Here is a 20,514-nt window from a genome sequence, read left to right as displayed (position 1 = left end):
TTAATTATTTTCATTTCTGCCATTTGGCTTCATGAGGTGCTTTTGTCTTCTGCTTTTAATTATAGATAGATGGTAATTTTATATTTTTTATTATTTTTGTTTTTATATATATTTAAATTCAAAAATAATAACCAATAACTAATGATTAATTAAAAATAACTACCAATTTGAATGAGTAGTTATTTTCTTATATATTTATATTTTTGTTTTTTTATTATAGTTAATTATAAGATATCTTTTTTTATTTTAATTATTTTAAAACTCCAACTTGAAACTATTCTCCGATTTGAATGGGTAGTTTTTATTCTGTTTTTTTCCGTTTTTTATAGCTTTATTTTTTCTTTTGCCTTTTGATTTTAAAATAATTTAAAAATTCCAACTTGAAACTACTCCCACCCAATTTGAATGGGTAGTTATTTTTTTTATATATTTGTTTTTTATTTTTTTTATTATAGTTAATTATTAATATAGATATAGATAAGAAATCTATATTTATTATTTATTAATTAAATTAAAGTAACCAATTTAATATATATATATATATATATATGGTAATTTTTTTAATTATTTTAATTTTTTAGATATATTTAAATTAAAAAGAAAAACCAATAACTAATTTAATAACTAATTATGCCATGTGTCATTCTATTGTTCTGCCATTTTGCTTCATGAGGTGCTTTTGTCTTCTGCTTTTAATTATAGATAGATTTTAATTAGTTAGTTAGTTAGTTAAACACAAGAATCTTAATATTTATAAGTTAGGAATTGTTCAAGGTTGTATTCTTGGTGATAGTGAATAACTGTAGCTAAGCCTTAGTTCTCTGTGAGATTCGACTCCGGACTTGTAAACCGGATTATATTTGCAACGACCGCTTTGTCCTTTTTATAAGGCATATTTGAGCGTGATTAGTAGTTTCCCTTTTTTTAATCTAAGAGTATTTTTTCCCAAAGTTAAGATATTTGACTAAGCTTTTAGAAGAAGAACAAAGTGATTTTGAGTAGAAAAAGAAGTAACTTTTTGAGAAACCGAAAAATAATTTCTCACCAAAATACTTTTAAGAAAAATAAATTTAGAAACAGCTTGATCAAATACTAATTTTTGTTCAAAAATATTTTTCACATTAAGCCGTCAAACACAATCTTCTTCCTAACAAAATTACTTTTTTTCAAACTTTTATAAAATATACTTTTCAAAATAACAGATTTTAAAAGTTTGGATATAAATCAGCAAATATGTAAGTCAGGATAAGTAGATAGATACAGAGGACGTAGGTGTTAGTGTTGATTCCAAACAAATGGCTATACAAATATTTTCTCCTAAAATTCAACAGCCATTGAAGTCCACTATTCCTTGTTGTGCTTCTTCAAGTAATGGGCGCAGTGTCTTTGTGCCTTGCGCTTACAGTCCATCTCGTAGGATTGCTTTATTTCAACTCAGTACAGGTTCTTGCATTTCATTCTTCTTATTTCATATCTTGTGAGTAGTGTACACTATACCTTCATGATTTTGTTACACTATTAGATACCTAACTGAAAAAAGAATGGCCTTTTATTCTTATCTTATCCAAATGCAATTCAAACTTAACTAAGCAAAACATGAAAAGGTTGTAGAGATTGATTTGGGGGAAAATTTCACTGCTGGGTACAACAACAACAACAACAACCCAGTATAATCCCACAAGTGGGTCTGGGGAGGATAGTGTATACGCAGAACTTACCACTACCCTAGATTAGGGAGGTTGTTTCCGAATAAACCCTCGGCACAAGAAGATGAAATGCGACAATATAATAGTAACAACAACATAAACAGAAATATAGTACCAGCGAACGAAGAGTCAGAAAATATACCTGGAAAAGCAATATCAATAATCAATGCAGTGACAAGGTCCTAGAAAATAGTACGAGCACAACATGTACCACTGACATACTAAAACACGACACTGACCGACTATACTTACACACAAAAGTTGGTTTTTTTTCTTTCTGTGAAGTCTTTACCGTCCTCAATTTAGAGATTACGTAACAGTATAATTTCAACGCTGCAGATAATGAATTGTCTGAAAAACCTTTAAGGCCTGTTCGGAAACCAATGTGTAATTACTAGCGTAGTAATTACGTAGTCAAGTAATTACACCGTATAGTAATTACAATGACCTATTTGTTTGTGATAATATAATTTCCAATGTCATTTTGGTTTACAAATGTGATTACATTATTCTTTTGTTTTGAATGTGTGACAAATACATGTATATATCAGAAATGTTCAAAATGAAAGAGGAAAGAATTTCAGATGTGTATGTAATTCCACCAATTCTCCACCCCCCAACCCCCCCACCCCCACCCCCAAAGAATTGGAGGGTGTTGCTCCCCTTTAATTACACCCAATTTCAAGTGACCAAGTAATTAATTGACCAGACAAACATGCCAAATTGTGTAATTACATCCAACTACAAGGTGACGTTCAAAACAGGCCCTTAATGGTGTTGCAAACTCACCAAGTCCATAGGATATTTTCTAATCCCAAATGAAAAAAGAATGAAGAACAAGAAAGGGTCTTCTGCTGAGAGCTAGGTATCTGAATTGGTAGTCAATCCATTACAAAATGTGGGGCTCATCAGCCTAAGATTACACTTTGTGAATTTCATTTGGATTAAAAGTTATTTCATGATGATCTTTCAATTCTTCGAATATTAGAAAATATTTCTCATTTCATTGAATTGATTAATTAAGTTAATTAGCTGTAACTGATCATCTAGTAATTACATTATATAGAATTTCGAGTGAGGGGTGGCAGATGAATATGGAGAACTAGTAGAGCAGATCACATAAAGCCTATTGTGCAATGTAGTTCGCTATCTGTACCTTTTGACAGCACCATTCCCAAATAAAGGTAGGAGCTATAGGTTGTCCCTACTATGAACACAAAATTCTTTGTCACACTCTCTGTATAAGAAATTCTGACCAACGGTCTATAGAGCAGTTGATATTTTAGATGTATAACCATAACTTCGTATAGATAGAAATAAAAGACTGAAGAATGGTGGATTAGTAAATGGCTTACAAAAGTTCATTGGTTATCAGCTATCACTCAATCACAGCTATTCAATGGAAAAGCACCTGAATCCATTGACGCTGAAGGGAAAGTGATTGAAAGTGGAACTAACGCTGAACTGGCGCAGTCAAATATTGCCCTAAGTGATGAAAATGCATCAGAGTGGATCAAGAAGGACAAAAGAAGAATGCTCCATGCTGTTTATCGTGTTGGGAATTTGGACAAGACAATCAAGTATGTTTACTTTTTCAGAGAAGAATTCAGTACTATGTTTCATATTCCCAAATCCCAACTAGGTAACAAAGTTGTCTTGTGATGCAGATTCTACACAGAATGCTTGGGAATGAAGCTGTTAAGGAAACGAGACATACTAGAGGAGGGTTATTCAAATGCTTTTCTTGGTTATGGACCTGAAGAAACAAATTTCGCCGTTGAACTTACTTACAGTAAGGCTCCTCATAGTTTGCAGTTGCCACTATGCTTTTTTCAGCAGTCGTCTATTATATTTTACAATGTTGCAGTCATTGTACTTCCCTGTTGCTTTCAGACTATGGAGTTGACAAGTATGACATTGGAACTGGTTTTGGTCATTTTGGAATTGCAGTTGAGGATGTAAGTTGTTCATAAGATGAAAAATTCAATCAGTTCAATTTATACTTCTTTGATGTCATGCAATCAAGTAAACTATGATCACGAGCTTTAGAGGTCTTTAGTGCAGTTGCCTTTGAATTGATTATCTTTTACCTTTGTGATTGGTATTGGTTTTAAAAGTTACTCTACTGCTCATTACATGCTGGTGACTTTCATACATCTTGCCATGAAAAGTACCAGCATATCAGTTAGACACCTTTAGAAAAGCTCTTCTAATAGTAATTCTTTGTCTTTGTTTTTCCTATAATTGTTTATAGAAGTTCACATATATTTACCGGGACATAATTTTCGAATTTTCCATATAGGTTGCTAAAACGGTAGACTTAGTAAAAGCTAAAGGAGGGACCTGGAACCTGGTCCAATCAAAAGTTGGAGGAACTATAATTGCCCTCGTGGAAGATCCTGATGGCTACAAATTTGAACTTTTACAGAGAGGGCCTACTCCTGAACCTTTCCGTGAAGTAATGCTTCGTGTAGGAGATCTTGACCAGTCCATTAATTTCTATAAGAAGGTAAACTGCAACATTTGCTAGATGAAAGTTCTAGGTCTTCAAAACTTAAACTGCTTTATTACATACTTGTCCTCTTAGATTGCAATAAATACTAAATCCTCATTGCTGATTAATTTTTCAAGGCATTTGGCATGGAGCTTCTTTGTAAAAGAGATAATCCTGATAACAAAGTGAGTTTATAGGTTATTTTGCGAAATATTGTTCTATTGTGGTTATAGTTGTACTTTTTCCTGTTTGTATGCTTATGCAATCTTCTTGTTGTTGGAAAGTGCACTGAGTTATGTATTGTCTCACATTGGCTATTAAAGGGCTTCCAAAGGGGTTTGTAATGTAAGGTGTTTGTAAAGATCATAAGGTCACTCTAATCGTTGTTTTATGTTTTTGGTTGAGTACTCTAATTCTTTCATATGTTTAATTGTGTGAACCACCTCATGTAAAAATTTAAGCTATTTGAGAGCGGCAAGTTTATTTATTTGATTTATGGCTGCAACACCTTTAATAAAACTACTCCTCATTGGTTTCCTTTTACTCTTGATTTTCTCTCCATTGGCTTTGCAAACATACTTCAAGTTCAAGGTGGTACACAATTCCTGTCATGCTAGATTGAGTCTCTACACTAGGATGGTCTATCTTCTTATATTCTCCATTAGATTTTATTAAAGTAATGCCCCCTGCACTTTATATATTGTTTTTTTTACTTGGACATTTCCTAATGCTTATTTATAGTTTTGTCTCTCTTCTGTTTATTAGTAATTAACACTTGTTTTCAGAACACAATAGCCGTCATGGGTTATGGACCTGAAGACAAAAATGCAGTTCTGGAATTGACATATACCTATGGTGTCAAAAGCTATGATAAAGGAAATGGCTATGCTCAGGTAACGCCATTCTTTCTAATATATTATTACAAATTAAGTGACCTTATTACTTTGTAGTATGTTGTTTAAGACGTGTAAAATTGGCACACTCATTTGAAGTTAATTGACCTTAGTTTCTTTCCCTGACTTGAGATAATCTGTAGATATCAATCAGCTTGTAAGAGACATTCCATATCTTTGCAGATTGCAGTAGGAACAGATGATGTATACAAGACTGCAGAAGCTATAAAACTGTATGGCGGGGAAATTGTACTTGAACCTGGACCATTGCCGGGCATCAACACCAAGATCATGGCATGCGTTGATCCTGATGGTTGGAAGACAGTAAGTCTTCAACAGTTATGATTATTTTTGGCATGACCTAGTAGTTACCTTTCCAGCATTAGACAATGCACCAAAACTTGTTTTTAGACATCTCATGCTTTATTGTGTCGGAATATAATTTGAAGGCAGTCATCTACCTTGAAATCACTAGCATTGACTATCTTCTAGCTTTATTTGAAGAGAGGACAGAACAAAAGTTATAAAAAGATCAATCACTGAAAACTTCTCTTCACTGACCCTCACTACATTGGCCAGGACCACGTAAATAAACAATCGCTTAGTCACTGCTAACCTTGCACTAGCTGAGAGAGAAAAAGATGATGTATCAAATCTGCAGTAGAGACATCATTTTCTTCAATATGTGAAAAGATGATGACACTCTATTGGCTAAATTCATATGTTAATTTGACCAACTAAGTTTTTGGTATAGAATCACTGTATGTCAGCACCTATTGAATTTAGGAAAAAATAATGTTATTTTTGGATTGGACTCCAAATTTAAGCTAAAACATTATTTCTGCAATAGTAAAGCTGAAGTATGTTGGTCTATTGGATAATACCTAGGTCTGTTCAATTGAGACACAGGACGTATCCGTAAATGGCAAAAGCATACACCACTATAAGGTTGGTGATTGATGTAAGGTTTCTGGCTTGTGAAATGATGTCATGTGGAATCTAGTTAGGGAAGACTAATTCAAACCAGGCATCTGAGTGGGAACAAAATGTTCAGCTACAGTTAGAGCACCAATTTTTTCCACTTGTGATAGGTATCAGAATAGGAAGGATACTTTTTTTTTTCTTTATATGCTTTCCATCTTTAGTTATTTAATTTTTTCATCTTGCAGGTTTTTGTTGATAATGCTGATTTTATGAAGGAATTAGAGTGAACATATACAGTATCACCTCAAACATCTCAATTCTGCACTAGGCTTCTGAAGAAGTTTTCACAATTTGTCCAGTGATATCATTCAGATCATCTATTGCAGCATTAACCAAGGACAGATCAGTGCCATTTTTTAATATGTAATCTATCCCTATATATAGATGTAACAGCTGAAATAAATCCATTACTTCTCTGGTTGGATGTCTTATTTTAGAGTTTGAAAGTCACACTAAAAGCTACTACATCGGTTCTCTTTTGAAATGTTCATCCAAAGTCATGTCATGGTCATGCGGCAGCACAACATTTGTTGAATCCCATCCACCCACATTTGTTTCTCTCCTTTGTTTCTGCATTCGAATTCAATCATCCTGTCTGCAGTTTGTATCCCGAAATAGCACTTCTGCTCATCACCTTCCTCGTCTCGTCCATGCCATGCTGCTATGTCACAATAGACTCCAGAGACCTCACCTGTGCATTCAACAACCACCAATTTAGATGAAAGTGTAAAGGAAGACAGAGACAATTTGATACTAAAGTGAGTGTTTTCTTTTGGCTTACATTTCTTTTTCTTTGTGAATGTTCCTGCCATGTGCTTGCTTTTCATTTTAGCTATGACCTGCTACCAAAGATTCATATTCTCTTATTTTGTTATGATGATATAGGGTGGCATGAGATAACAACCATGTGAGCTGCACAAGTAAACTTTGTTGCTTTCCATCTAACAGCTTATTCGAGGATTTTAGAATGTACACTGAGCAGATTTTACATTACATATTGATCTGAAACTCAGTAGTTGTTTAATAGTACTCTCATATATTACCTGCCAATCAGAATTTATGCTGAAAGAGACTTGTTTCCAGTGGAGATCTCCTGCATGAACAGAAAAATTATTGACAAAATAACTGCAGTATATCTTGCAAGGTAAGTGTAGTTCCTCAATCCATAGTACCTTTTCTTGTACGTTTGAGTAGTTCTCCCCCTTTGGCAACATAGCTCAGAGCTGCTGTAACAGTTGATTCTTTGTTACCTTCGACACGCTCGTCAGCTAGAGCAACAGCTGCAGCTCCATTTCCTTTCTGTAGCCTCGCCCTTAGAGTCGCAGCACCTCTCAATGCTGTAACGGTGAATGCCGATGAGATAGATTAGTGTTACAGTTTCTTTATAGTATGAAACAGTTGACAATAATTGTTTGCATCTCTATAAATGGTTGACCAGTTGGATTGATACCTGTAGCAGCTCCAGCAGTTAAGGTCATGATGTCTCCACTAGTTCTCGCATTAATAGCTGAGTTTACAACCGATAAGATTTGATCCTGTTCAGCACCCATGTCCTCTGCAATTTCAATACAATGGGATGCAACTAAAGCTGCCGCAGATGCAATTGCAGTTGACATCTTTGAAGATGCTTTGTGTTGGGTTTTGGACTTCTCTGGAGAAGTTACTGATGCAGTTGCAAGAGCAGCCACAGCAGCTGCAACCCCTGCTACGGAAATTGCTGCGTGCACTTGGGCACTGTGAGTTCTAAGCTCTTGTTTTTTCTTTTCCTTTTGATCTTTCAGCCATCTACCCATTGTCTTACCACGCATCACGGTCCTGTAGAGCTGCATTATGCCAGTTTTGGTCATGAGGGTTCAGATGCATTAGTAAAATATTTCCAAAATAAATGTATACCCCAGCTTTCATCAAATGTTGACTAGAGAGGAAATCTGGATTGAGTGCCTGATGTAGTAAAAACAATTCCTGCACACATCAATACAGTTAGTTCTGATTATGGTTATTCAAAGTGAAAAACTGAGAGAGTTGAGGGTAATTTTAGGACCAAGAAAGAAAGTTTAATTCCATCAACCTGGAGTCCATGTACTTAATTAGATTCACAAAACGATGATGACTTCATGGTTACCCTTTCGACCAAATGCAGGATTCATTGTTGTAGTGCCTAGTCTGTGTTCAATATAATTCAGCAAAAACGGTACACCACTACTGTTAATCCTCTAGCCTAACTTTAATTCAACTCTTCAAGTGCAGGTTTTCATAGGACAGTCAGTTTCCACTTTCTTTTAGAGCATGTGCATTTCATACACTTTACTAGTTACTACCCTTACATGCCTTTTGTGCTCTTGAGAAATACGAATAACGGAACATGATAAATTGTTTTATGAAGTATAATAGTGTAGTTATCCTTGTATAATTTCAAAGAAGGATGTGTATATCCAAAAGATTTAGTTGCATGCAAGCATGTGCAAGAATAGATAGGAACCCCCATCCCCTCTTGCTTCTCTCTTTGGTTTACCTTTGTATTGTCACTTCCCCTTGGAGAAACTGGAGGGCTATCTGAGTTAGATGGTGGTTGTTCTTGCTGCAATGTAAAGACAACAAGAGAAACTTGTAATCAATAAATGAATGTAAAGCATTTCCATAACTGGATTTGTTCCCTATACAGAAGTAAATGAACAAAAACACACGCTTTAACGATGAGAGGCTTACAGTTTCCTTCATAATCGATGTTTTTCCAAGTTGACTTTGCAACGAAGAGAATGACATCTTCTCGTCTAGACAACATGTTGGTTTTGTGTGAGAAAGCGCTTTAGAGAGTTCCATAGCTGACAGACTCCATGATCTTGCAAGGAACTCCATAGACTCAGTAGGAGTTTCTGGCGGAGGACATGCCAATGGTTGCCAACTTGCTGCACTGTCTTCATTGATCCCTTCCAACTTATTTGACTTGCATTTAACACCACAAGAGCTCACTGTCTCCATTACAACCATTGAAAAGGAGAAGATCAGTGAGTTACTAACTAGTAAAAACTTGGTTCTACTTGAAACTTTTGAATTTTTTTAACTTCAGTAACATTTACTTTTGCCTATATCTATCTGTTGATACCAAAGAAAGTTAACATAGTACGCAAGGGGGAGCACAATGGAAAAAGAGGAAGGAAACAGTGCTATATATAACAGTGTATGACTCAGTGACTCATGAGTACTATGAGTAATAAATTGAAAAGTCTCTTGAAATCTTAAAAATTCAAAAAGAAGGAATGAAGTGGAAGACTCTATTCTAACATTGGAAGGTCCCAGTTTTAAAAGTTTACTTAAAACTTTATTTCCATCTTCCTTTTGTCTTTCTACCCTTATTTCTTCTTTATACATAATAAAGGGTTAAAAAGATTAGTTCTTGAACGGCGGGCTTCATCATGAATATTAAAAAATAGGGACCCTCCATTACATGCATATATTCTCAGAGCTGCAATAAAAACTACAAGCAGAAGATGATACATATACACTTATATAAATGTGTGTTTCACAGTTATAATATTATTTTTGAAGTTCAAAAAGCTGTTGTAATCTATGGCGTGCAGCACTAGATGATCAAAGGGCATTTACTTTTCTTATAATTTTATGCCGAATGGTGAAGTAAAGTTGGAATGAATTTCTTATGAGTTATGACATTCAAAGTGGTTTTCTTTTCCTTTCTTTTGGTTTTCCAGCAACTGTGAAAATGAAAAATGCAACCACTAGTAGGAATCGTTAGCATCTTGTTACGACATATAAGAATTTTAAGATTAAATAACCAAATAGTACTTCACACAAAATGATTTTACTTTAATCAATTAACTGTGATGTATCCTTTAATATGTCAAAATAAATTATTTTGACATGAAACAAGCGCTAAGCGGCATGTTAACCAGCTGATTTAACTACTTTCCATATCGCAGTAATTTAAATGATACTTTCCATTATTATCATTTGATTATTCAATTTTTCTTTGTTGTCTCGGTGAGGTTGGGGGAGACGAAATAAAAGAAAACATGAGCACCTTTGCTCATAATTCAGTTGTGGACCACTTTTTGTTGGGGAAGGTATTGTCTTTTGCAGTCAAAAGAAAAAAATGTGTTAAGGTACAATAGCTTTTCTGCAGCCTAGGATAGTATTTACACCACATTAAGAAATTTAACCTTAGCAATTAAAAATTAAAGTGAGAAGACGTAGAACTTAATCATGCTAAGTGATAAATGTGTGGATGAAAGACATATTTTGCATAGACTCATGATGCGGGTAAGCTTTTACCATCCTTTATTCATGCTTTCTCATACTTTGTATAGTAACCTTTCACTAAAAATTGGGGCACACTACTTTTATAACATAAGCATCCCCGAGGTTAATAGTGTATGCTATGAAACTCGGTAGATAATTAGCTCGCTTTTTCACCCTTCTCCATTTAAATATTAGACTTTTGTTTGCGGCAGAGTTTGAATTTATTGCGTATATTAAATCATATATATTATGCGTTGCGTTCTTACAGCTAGATCAGACTTGACGGCTCTTGACATAGCTCGCTAACTCGGGAAATATAACACTTCTTATGGTTGGTTATCTAAGCATTAGCAAAAGCATCCAAAAGCAATGATGATTAAACACCCGCTTTCCCGCACGGAAGAAAGATGAGATAAAGAAAATAGATAGTAAGAATCTATGTTAAAAATGGGGTTTTATGACTCCAATGCAATCAACAAAGTAGAAGAAAGAGAGAAGCATCTCTCTTTAATTGACCCTTTAATCATTGCTATGTGTCTAATCATGTCTTTAGAGATAGCTAATGGAGCACTAAGTCCTTTGAAGGTCCCAATTCCTCCTTCATTATCACTTTATCAGAAATTTAGGAAGAGCCATTTGCTTTTGAGATCACCTAAAATTGGAAATGTTGGTTTAATAACCATACTGCATGAGTGGAAGTAAGAGCTTTTGGTGATTATTAAGAAACAAATTGCCTTTGATCTTCTAGTCTAGTTAATTTGGCTGTAGCAAAAAAGGTTCTCTTAACTCTTTATAACGAATATACTTTTATCCATAGAGGGTACTTGCTGTGGACAAGGGGCGGAAGCGGTTCACCCGAAAGAACGAAGGAGAAGCATGGACCGAGTATGACTTCTTGACCTCGAGAACTCCTCATACAAAGACAGGAAAAAGCAAACGATGTATTTGGGATCAGACATGACAAAGCAATGTACCCAGATCAAATATGGTTCGACGAGGAAGACGGTTATGCGTGACGGATAGGGGGCCATAGTATTCGCCCTCAACCAAATTTTACGGCGTGAATCTCGTCGGTATCAATCATGGATCAACAATTGTCGGGAAAACCAAATTTTTACCTTTTTAGACTCGTATTAGAGTTGAAATTTTTCTATTGCATAAAGAGAATTTTTTTTTCTTTTCTAACACATTGTAACACACAATTGAAGGCAATACAAAGTTTTCTTTTGTCCTCTAGCTACTGTTCAGGGCATTACTTGTTTGTTCTATCCTTTACTCATGATCAAGCATGTACCGAGGGTCCGATTGAGGACGAACTCCATGTCTAATCAGAACAAGATTGATCATCATATTGCAATTGGTTTGATTATTTATTTTGTCTTTAATTCATCTATTTGTTATTCTTATTAATTCGTATTGAATTAAATCACCTATCCTTTAAACCACGTTCAAATTTAATTGTTACTCATTTTTGGGATAAACAGTTTGGCACCCACCGTGGGGCTAAGGATAATCGTGGTAATTTGGTACGAATATCCATAACACACCCTATTTTACGCTTGTTCTTTGAAATCTTAATTCTAGGTCAGCCTAAAAATGTCAAACTCTCAGTCTGCTCACTTGAACGTTGACGCTAGTCAGGCCATCATGACGAAAATAATAATGTGGTACCCAGTAATGATGTGCTTTCTGTTGATCCCAACGGTGTCCCAGTCGCCGACCCGATTGATGCTAACTCACAGGTGGCAATCAACATCAATTTGCCAACTGATCCCAAAAATAGTGTTCGTAGGGCACCCCGGCCAATAGCTTGAGAAACGCCCGAAGGTGAAGGTGATAGGGTGAGCCTACGAATAATTTTTGAAAATGTTGCACGCTCAACAAACGACAATAACACAGCTACAGAATCAAAGCCACACCCCCAATACGGTCGAGCCTGAACAATCCCGAGAAAACATTCGAAGAGATGAACAAACTACTAAGAGATAGGGTGAAGTCGAGCCCGGGGTAACTTCAGAGGTAATGAAGATGCTCGAAGCATTGACAAAATGGGTGAATTCAGGTGAGAAAAAGATTGAGGCCAACGAAAAAAAGGAGGAAACATACAACTCTAGGGTCGATCAGATCCCAGGAGCACCCCCGATATTGAAGGGACTGGACTCCAAAAAATTTATCCAGAAGCCCTTCCTTCCAAGCGCGGCACCGAAGCCTATCCCGAAGAGGTTTCGATTCTCAATATTCCCAAATATAATGGGACCACAGATCCAAATGAGCATGTAACCTCCTATACATGCGCGATTAAAGGGAACGATTTGGAAGATGACGAAATCGAGTTGGTGTTGCTGAAAAAGTTTGGGGAAACTTTGTCCAAGGGAACAATAATATGGTATCGCAACTTGCCTCCAAATTTCATTGACTCGTTTGATGCTTGCAGATTCTTTCGTAAAAGGCCCATGTCAGAGCCATCAAGGTCGAGACCAGAAAGTCAAATATTTTCAAGGTTAAGCAAAAGGATAACGAGATGCTGAGGGTGTTCGTATCAAAATTCCAAATGAAGCGGATGGACTTGCCACCAATTGCAGACGATTGGTCCATTCAGGCATTCACTCAGGGTTTCAACCCCTGAAGTTTCGTGGCCTCTCAACAGCTAAAACAAAATTTGGTGAAGTACCCGGTGGTAACCTAGACCGACGTCCATAATTGATACCAGTTGAAGATCAGGGTCGAGGACGACCAACTCGGGGCCCCTTCTGGATATGTTTATCCCATCAAGACCGATGATAGGTCTAAGAGAGCCATTGATCAGGATCCAAGACCTGTCCGAGATCAGTATCAACTGTACATCTCATATCAAAGGGAAAACGGATATGGGCGTCACTTAGTAAGTGACGAAAGGAGAAATGATAGAGGTCCTAGTGGCCGAAGATTGATGAGCAAGAACGGATTTGACATGTCACTCGGGAGTAGGGAGGCACCAAGATTATTAGAATATAACTTCAACGTGGATGATGCACGCATCGTGCCGGCCATAGGGTGCATCAAAGATACAAAGTGACCTCGACCATTGCAGTCCGACCTGGCCTAGCGAGATCCTAACTTGATGTGTAAGTATCACGACACTCACGGTCATATCTCGGCCAATATTATCAGATCGAGGGTCGTAAAGCAATTAGGTTTAAAGGATCAAATTATACCGGCAGTCCGGGTATTGAATGGATTCAACATAGCGTGTGAGACCACAAAAGAAGAGATAACTTTGCCGGTAAACACTTCTGGTATGATCCAAGAAACGAAGTTCCATGTGATCGAAGGGGATATGAGGTACAACGCTTTATTCGGAAGGCCATGGATCCATAAAATGAGGGCGGTACCTTCGACTTTACACCAGTCGCTGAAATTTCCCATAACGGGAGGAGGGGGGAGTCAAAACGGTCTATGGAGAGTAGCTGGCCACGAAGGAAATGTTTGTTAATGATGAAGTTATCCCCGTGCCCGCAGTTTCAACATCGAGGAGCACGGAACCAGCCAAAAAAAAGAGATTAAATAGCAATCACTGGTACAGACCTCAGCCAAACCGAAGAGGCATGAAGACCAGAGGGTAGATAATGAGGACGAATACGGAATTCCGAGATCATCCATTGCTCCTGATGACACTGACGCCACCAAATCAATGGTCGAGGAGTTGGAACATGTTATTCAAGCACTTATCGGATCGAAAGGTATACCTGGGCACAAGGTTAAACCTCGAGCTCAGTAAAAAACTTATTAATTTTCTTAAATCTAATATCGGCTATTTTGCTTAGTCCCATTTAGATATGACAGGGATCCCACCGAAGGTAACCACTTACAGGCTGAGTTTGGACCCGAAGTTCCATCCGGTTAAGCAGAAGAGAAGGCTAGAGTCCGAGATCAAACACGCGTTCATCAAGGATGAAGTATCTAAACTTCTAAAAATAGGATTCATCCGGGAGGTTAAATACCCGAGTTGGTTAGCTAATGTAGTGGTAGTACTTAAAAAAGGAAATAAACTAAGGATGTGTGTGGATTATAAAGATCTAAACAAAGCATGCCCGAAGGATTCTTTCTCTTTGCCTAACATCGATCGAATGATCGATGCGATGGTCGGGCACGAGATATTCAGTTTTCTCGGTGCCTACTCGGGGTACAACCAAATTTGGATGGACCAGGACAATCAAGGAAAGACTTCTTTCACAATAAAATTTGGCACCTACTACTATAACATAATGCCGTTCGGATTAAAGAATGCTGGTGCCACATACCAACGCTTAGTAAATCGGATTTTCGAAGAACAAATAGGGAAATCAATGGAAGATTATATTGACGATATGCTGGTCAAGTCCCTGCGAGCAGAGGACCATTTGAGACATTTACATGAAACCTTCGGCATACTAAAGAGATATAACATGAAGCTAAACCCGGAGAAATATGCATTTGGTGTCGGTTCCAGCAAGTTCCTCGGGTTTATGGTGCCTAATCGGGGGATAGAGTTCAACACCGACAAAATAAAGTCCATAGAGGAAATCACTATAGTAGATAACGTCAAGGCGGTTCAAAGACTGACTAGGCATATAGCCGTATTGGTCCGGTTCATCACGAGGTCGTCAGAAAGAGCCATAAGTTCTTCTCACTATTGAAAAAGAAGAATTTTTTTTTGGACCCCGGAATGCTAGTATGCTTTGGAGGAACTCAAGTGATACCTGTCGAGCCCCCATGTGTTGCACACTCCAAAGGCAGATGAACAACTATATCTCTACTTGGCAGTCTCCGAGGTGGCGGTAAGTTGTGTCTTAGTCTGGGAGGTAAAAGGTACTTAATTCCCTATTTATTATGTTAATAGAACCCTGGGCGATTCCGAAACAAGGTATCCTTACCTAGAAAAGTTAGCACTCGCCTTACTAAGTGCTTCCAAGAAACCGAAACCTTACTTTCAATGCCACCCCATATATGTCGTAACCTCTTACCCGCTGAGGAGTATCATGCACAGGCCCGAGCTCGCGAGCCTTCTGGCCAAATGGGCCGTGGAGATTAGAAGATACGATATCAAGTACTGACCCCGAACTTCCATAAAATCTCACATTTTGGCAGACTTCGTGGCCGACTTTATGCCGGCCTTGATACCCAAGGTCGAAAGGGAATTGCTGCTCACCTAGGGGACTAACTCGGGGATCTAGACCCTATTCATGAATATTGCATCCAACATGAAAGGGTCCGGGCCCAGTATTATACTAAAACTGCCTGTGGGTAGCATAATTAGACAGTCTATTAGAACCGCAAAATTTACTAACAATGAAGTTAAGTATAAGGTCATGATTGCAGGTTTGAACTGGCTAAGAGCCTCGGGGCTGAAGTGATTGAAGCTAAATGTGACTCTCTCTTTGTCATAAATCAAGTCAATGAAATGTTCGAAGTGAAGCGGAGGTACTTGGACAAATTACAGGTAACCCTACAACAATTCAAGGAATGAACTTTGCAGCATGTACCTCGGGATCAAAATAGTGAGGCCGATGCACTGGCCAACTTGGGGTCGCCTATCGACTTCGACGAATTCAGATCGGGGATAGTGGTGCAACTGATGAACTCGATAGTAGAATAAGGTTATGCCAAAGTAAACTCGACAAGTTTGACTTGGGATTGGAGAAACAAATATATAGACTACCTGAAGATAGGAAACTTACCATCGGATCCCAAGGAATAGAGAGCCCTATGCACCAAAACTGCCAGATTTAGTTTAGTCGGAGGAACATTGTTTTGAAGATCTTTCTTCGGCTCACTGGCCATATGTTTAGGTCCGGGAGAGACTGAATACACCATCAGAGAAGTTCACGAGGGCACATGCAGGAACTATTCAGGGGCAAAATATTTGGTTTGGAAGCTAATCAGAACTGGCTACTACTGGAATGAAATGGAGAAGGATGTGAAAGACTTTGTGCGGAAATGCGAGGAGTGCCAAAGACATGCCGTAATGATTCATCAACGAGGAAATATGCTCCACCCTATCCTGTCACCATGGCAGTTTATGAAGTGGGGAATGGATATCGCTGGTCCCCTGCTATGGGCACTTGGTAAGTTCCAATACATATTATTCATGACCGACTATTTTTCCAAATGGGTCGAGGCTCAGGCATTCGAGAAGGTCTGAGAGAAAGAAGTCATTGACTTCATCTGGGATCACATAATATGTCGATTTTAGGATATCGACCGAGATCATTTTCGACAATGAAAAGCAATTTGTCGATAACAGGGTAAGTAAGTTTTTCGAAGACCACAATGTCAAGAAGATATTATCAACGCCCTACAAACCTAGTGGGAACGGGCATCCAAAATCGACGAACAAAACTATACTCCAAAACCTAAAAAAGAGATTAACCAATTCAAAAGGAAAGTGGAAGGAAATCTTGCCCGAAGTCCTATAGGCGTACCGTACGACTTCGAAGTCGAGTACTGGGGAGACCCCATTTTCTCTAGTCTATGGAGCGAAAGCTTTAATACCAGTTGAGGTAGGGGAACTGAGCCTCAGGTTCCAGTATGCTACCGAAGTATCGAATGGCGAGGCATCGTCATGAGCCTGGAATTATTGGATGAAAGGCAGGAAGTTTCCCTTGTTCGGTTGGCCGCCCAAAAGCAAAAAGTAGGGAGGTATTATAACCAGAGAGATAACTTATGACATTTTCAAGTTAGGGACTTAGTACTGAGAAAGGTAACAGCACATACCAGGAACCTAAACAGAGGGAAACTGGGCCCGAATTGGGAATGACCATATATATTCATTGGAATAACCGACAAAGGATCGTATAAACTCGAACCGGGAAACGACGTACAACTTCTGAACAACTAGAACGTGACACACTTAAAGTGGTATAACTGCTAAGGTACGAACTTAATTCCTTTTATAATTCGGTTACATTACGGACTAAATTAAGTAAGTACTCGGCCAGGGGTGAATGTGACTATTAGGTCTGAAAGCACGTGTGTTGCACCCTATTTTGCACTAGTCAAAACAAGATTCAACTTGTGATTTCTCTGTTGTTGATGAAAGATAGTCGTCACCTAATATTTAAATATATAATAGGGTACCTATATAATTACTAAAGTCGTATTCTTTATTAGTCTGCTAACCGATGAGATTATGGGTAAGGGTTCTTGTTTTTCTAAGGGAAAGTTGTTAGGCACCTCTTAAAATCTACCTGAGGTAGCTCCTTAGGACTTAGACTAGATTTAGGAATAATTGTTTGTATTATGCTTAACTGATTTTAAAAGATGGTACGACTTGCTATATATTAGGGCATACTACTTACAAAGGAAGTGTAGTTTAAAGAGGGCATGGATTTATAGAGGAGTCTTAGAAAAATAACATCAGTGTATATATGCTTGAAAATATGTGTGATGTTTGTAGTTAGGAAAGCATATGAAAGAAGAGCTAAGTTAAAACACTTTATTCCTAAAGCATGAAAAGTTCATGTTACTGTAATAAGATGAAAATGTTATAAAAGTAAGCTTAAGATATATCTTGACTTCTTAAATATTTGAAGAGATTGTTTGAAAATCTATGTTTGGGCGACATCACCTTGGTTTTCAAAGAGTTGGTTTCCTTTTAGAAGGTCAAACTTGCAATTCAATTCTGGTTTCCTTTTGAAAGAGGGGTCGTCGTCTCTTGCCAAGCTTTTGGGCTTCAAAATATTTAAGAAGAGTTAGCAATACATAGTAGATTAATGATATATATTAGTTTATATGAGTCCACCAAACTATAGAGTACCTGGTCCGCTATGCGTTTCCACTGAGAATACTAATGAAGCAGTAAGTAAAAGAGACGAGATTTTTACGTGGAAAAATCCCACTCAAGGGGAAAAAAGCCACAACCTACACTTGTAGGCTTTCAGCTTCACTAACTTGTAATCACACTATTACAAGCCACTTTGTAATGACTCTATTACAAAGACTTCAACTCAACTTACTCGTGATACACTTATCACAAGCCACTTTGTCACTCGCTAGTCACAAAAACTTTAACTTATGACTAACTCTAGTCACAACACAAACTTAGAAGGTTTGTGATTTTGGGTTTCCTAAAATACAGCTTCTAAGAAAGCAGGATAGGATTTACAATGAAGAACAAATAACAAGATTACAACTCAACTACGGATACACATAGACTCATTGTGAAACTGATCCTTTAATGGAGTTGTATTCTTGTTCTTGACACACTTGTGACTTCAATGCTGGATCAACACTTTAATGCTTGAGAGAATATCACTAAATGCTCCAGTGAATATCTTGTACCTTGCACCATATTGTTATACTACCAAAGATATCACAATGATGATGTCAATTATTGGTACACGCTTCTTCCTAATGGGAAGTGACTGCTGCACTATCGCGTGTACAGTTGCAGGCAGTTACTTTCTGCAATTGCATTCCAGCTGTATAGTTGACTTGTACTTCTGTCAGAGAACACCAAGGGATTGGGTCCCTGTTGTGTTCCTCTTTGTAGCAGTTCATTAGCTGGAGTTCAGACTGAACTTCGTTCATTTGAAATGTGTACCAAGTGAGTCAGGTTCCCTATCTGGTTTTAACAATAAGTTTGTTAGATCATCAAAACATAAGAAACATAAGGCAAAGACATTGAAAACCCATCAATTTCCCCTTTTTGATTATGACAAGCTTAGGCATGATAGTATTTGTTTAGAGCAGAAATAACCAGATGAGGTACCAGGAACTTCACAAGTTCCCCCTGACCTTTTGCTTTTGATCCCCCGTTTCACAATACTATACACTACTACCAGTTCCCCCTGACCTTTTGCTTTTGATTCTCCCTTAATCAAATCCTCTGTTTTGAGTCAATTTTTTACAAGTTCCCCCCGACCTTTTGCTTTTGATCCCCCGTTTCACAATGCTATACACTATCTTCCCCATTTTGGCATCATTTAAACTACATAAGCAGGCAAATAGCATAAAGAAATTTAACACATCCAATTCATGCCATATATGTGCACACAACATGACAGAAAAGAGAAGCCAAAGGAAAACAACATTGTACAAGCAAAAAAGAGGAGTTGTTTCATTGATATGAACAATGGAATGAGCAAAACAGGAGCAGTAATGGTGAAATCCAGCATGCCATCAGCAAAAATACAAACAAAAATAGAAACAACAGCCACAAAACATCATAACAGAAGACAACTGGTCACTAGGAGGTATCTAAGAGGCACTAGAAGAGGGAGACTAGAAGAGAGAAGCAGCAAGGGTCTTGAGAACCAGGTCTAGTCGGGCATTTGCAGACAACTGCTCTTAAAGCAGTTTTGCACGAAGCTTATCATTTTCCATTGTCAGGCGAGCAACTTCTTCATTAACGGAACCGAGTCCTTTAACCGCTTGACTGAGCTAAGTTTCTAGTATGGCATTCTGAGCCCTCAACCTTTTGATCTCTTCAAAAACAACATTTTGAGCATTGATCAGCTGAGAAATGGTCGAGATGCTTCCACCAACCTTTTCTACGCACTCACATTCTTCCAGAGTGGTTTTAGAGAAGGTTTGCTTGCGTGTGCCCACTTTGGGATTACACAAAGGAACCTTGTAAAACTTAAACATTTGAGTAAGGATAAAGCCATATGGAAGCCCATGATTCCCACCTTTAAATTTTGCCACCTTTTGCATATGATCTATCATGATTGCTGGCAGATTGATCGGGACAAACTCATCAAGAGACTCAATTAAGACCAGATCAGACTTTGTAGCAATAGACCGCCTCTCAGAACGAGGTAAAAACACCTTATTAACTAGCTCAAAGAGAAGCTGATACTCAGGAAGTAGTACCTTCTTATGCACCTGTTCCCGTTGCTGAATAACTTGCTCTTTCATAATAGCTCTCCTAAAGTTGGCACCACAGATACCTTTGACTGAGGACATTCCTTCACATAGAATTTAGAGAACCTTCCCCAATGCTGAAGTGTCAAGTATAATGTCTACTCCATTTTTACTAGCACAAAGATATGATCCCCCTCAATAGTAAAGAGAGTTGCGTAGAAATTTTTTACCGCATCTTCATACATTGTAGGCACGTTCTCTTGAAACAGGTGCTCCCATTGCTGAAATTCCACTATCTTTGGAATTTGCCTCATACCTGCCATCTCTGAAATTGCCGGATCAAACATACGAGCCCACAAGA

At 37.7% G+C, this 20,514-nt stretch overlaps 2 protein-coding genes across 2 annotated transcripts; one reads left to right on the top strand and one right to left on the bottom strand.

Moving 5' to 3' along the window:
- Positions 1–1,257: 1,257 nt before the first annotated feature.
- Positions 1,258–6,635, top strand: LOC104244493 (lactoylglutathione lyase GLX1-like). Its single transcript, XM_009799929.2, has 9 exons — positions 1,258–1,443; positions 3,082–3,286; positions 3,374–3,498; positions 3,600–3,664; positions 4,009–4,215; positions 4,338–4,385; positions 4,986–5,093; positions 5,277–5,417; positions 6,263–6,635. The coding sequence occupies exons 1-9, from the start codon at positions 1,296–1,298 to the stop codon at positions 6,302–6,304; spliced, it is 1,089 nt and encodes a 362-aa protein (XP_009798231.1). The 5' UTR covers positions 1,258–1,295; the 3' UTR covers positions 6,305–6,635.
- On the bottom strand, positions 6,575–9,284 carry LOC104244492 (VAN3-binding protein). Its single transcript, XM_070154788.1, has 8 exons — positions 8,784–9,284; positions 8,590–8,655; positions 7,971–8,039; positions 7,528–7,900; positions 7,250–7,414; positions 7,121–7,170; positions 6,859–6,916; positions 6,575–6,768 (listed from the first exon to the last, which is right to left on the bottom strand). Exons 1-8 carry the CDS (start codon positions 9,063–9,065, stop codon positions 6,575–6,577), a joined length of 1,257 nt encoding a protein of 418 aa, XP_070010889.1. The 5' UTR covers positions 9,066–9,284.
- Between the last annotated feature and the right edge of the window lie 11,230 nt (positions 9,285–20,514).

This window comes from Nicotiana sylvestris, chromosome 8 (genome assembly GCF_000393655.2).
Source record: "Nicotiana sylvestris chromosome 8, ASM39365v2, whole genome shotgun sequence".
In the NCBI taxonomy this organism is placed as follows: domain Eukaryota; kingdom Viridiplantae; phylum Streptophyta; class Magnoliopsida; order Solanales; family Solanaceae; genus Nicotiana; species Nicotiana sylvestris.
This window is presented reverse-complemented; position numbering and strand designations above follow the sequence as displayed.

What these genes read in the sequence shown, in the direction of transcription:
- LOC104244493 (XM_009799929.2), top strand. Translation starts at nt 1,296, where the DNA reads ATGGCTATACAAATATTTTCTCCTAAAATTCAACAGCCATTGAAGTCC. An exon ending in TTGGAATTGCAGTTGAGGAT is followed by an intron (nt 3,665 to 4,008) that starts GTAAGTTGTTCA and finishes TTTTCCATATAG; the next exon opens with GTTGCTAAAACGGTAGACTT. An exon ending in GAGATAATCCTGATAACAAA is followed by an intron (nt 4,386 to 4,985) that starts GTGAGTTTATAG and finishes ACTTGTTTTCAG; the next exon opens with AACACAATAGCCGTCATGGG.
- LOC104244492 (XM_070154788.1), bottom strand. Translation starts at nt 9,065, where the DNA reads ATGGTTGTAATGGAGACAGTGAGCTCTTGTGGTGTTAAATGCAAGTCA. An exon ending in AACTGCTGGAGCTGCTACAG is followed by an intron (nt 7,415 to 7,527) that starts GTATCAATCCAA and finishes TCACCGTTACAG; the next exon opens with CATTGAGAGGTGCTGCGACT. An exon ending in ATTCACAAAGAAAAAGAAAT is followed by an intron (nt 6,769 to 6,858) that starts GTAAGCCAAAAG and finishes TTGAATGCACAG; the next exon opens with GTGAGGTCTCTGGAGTCTAT.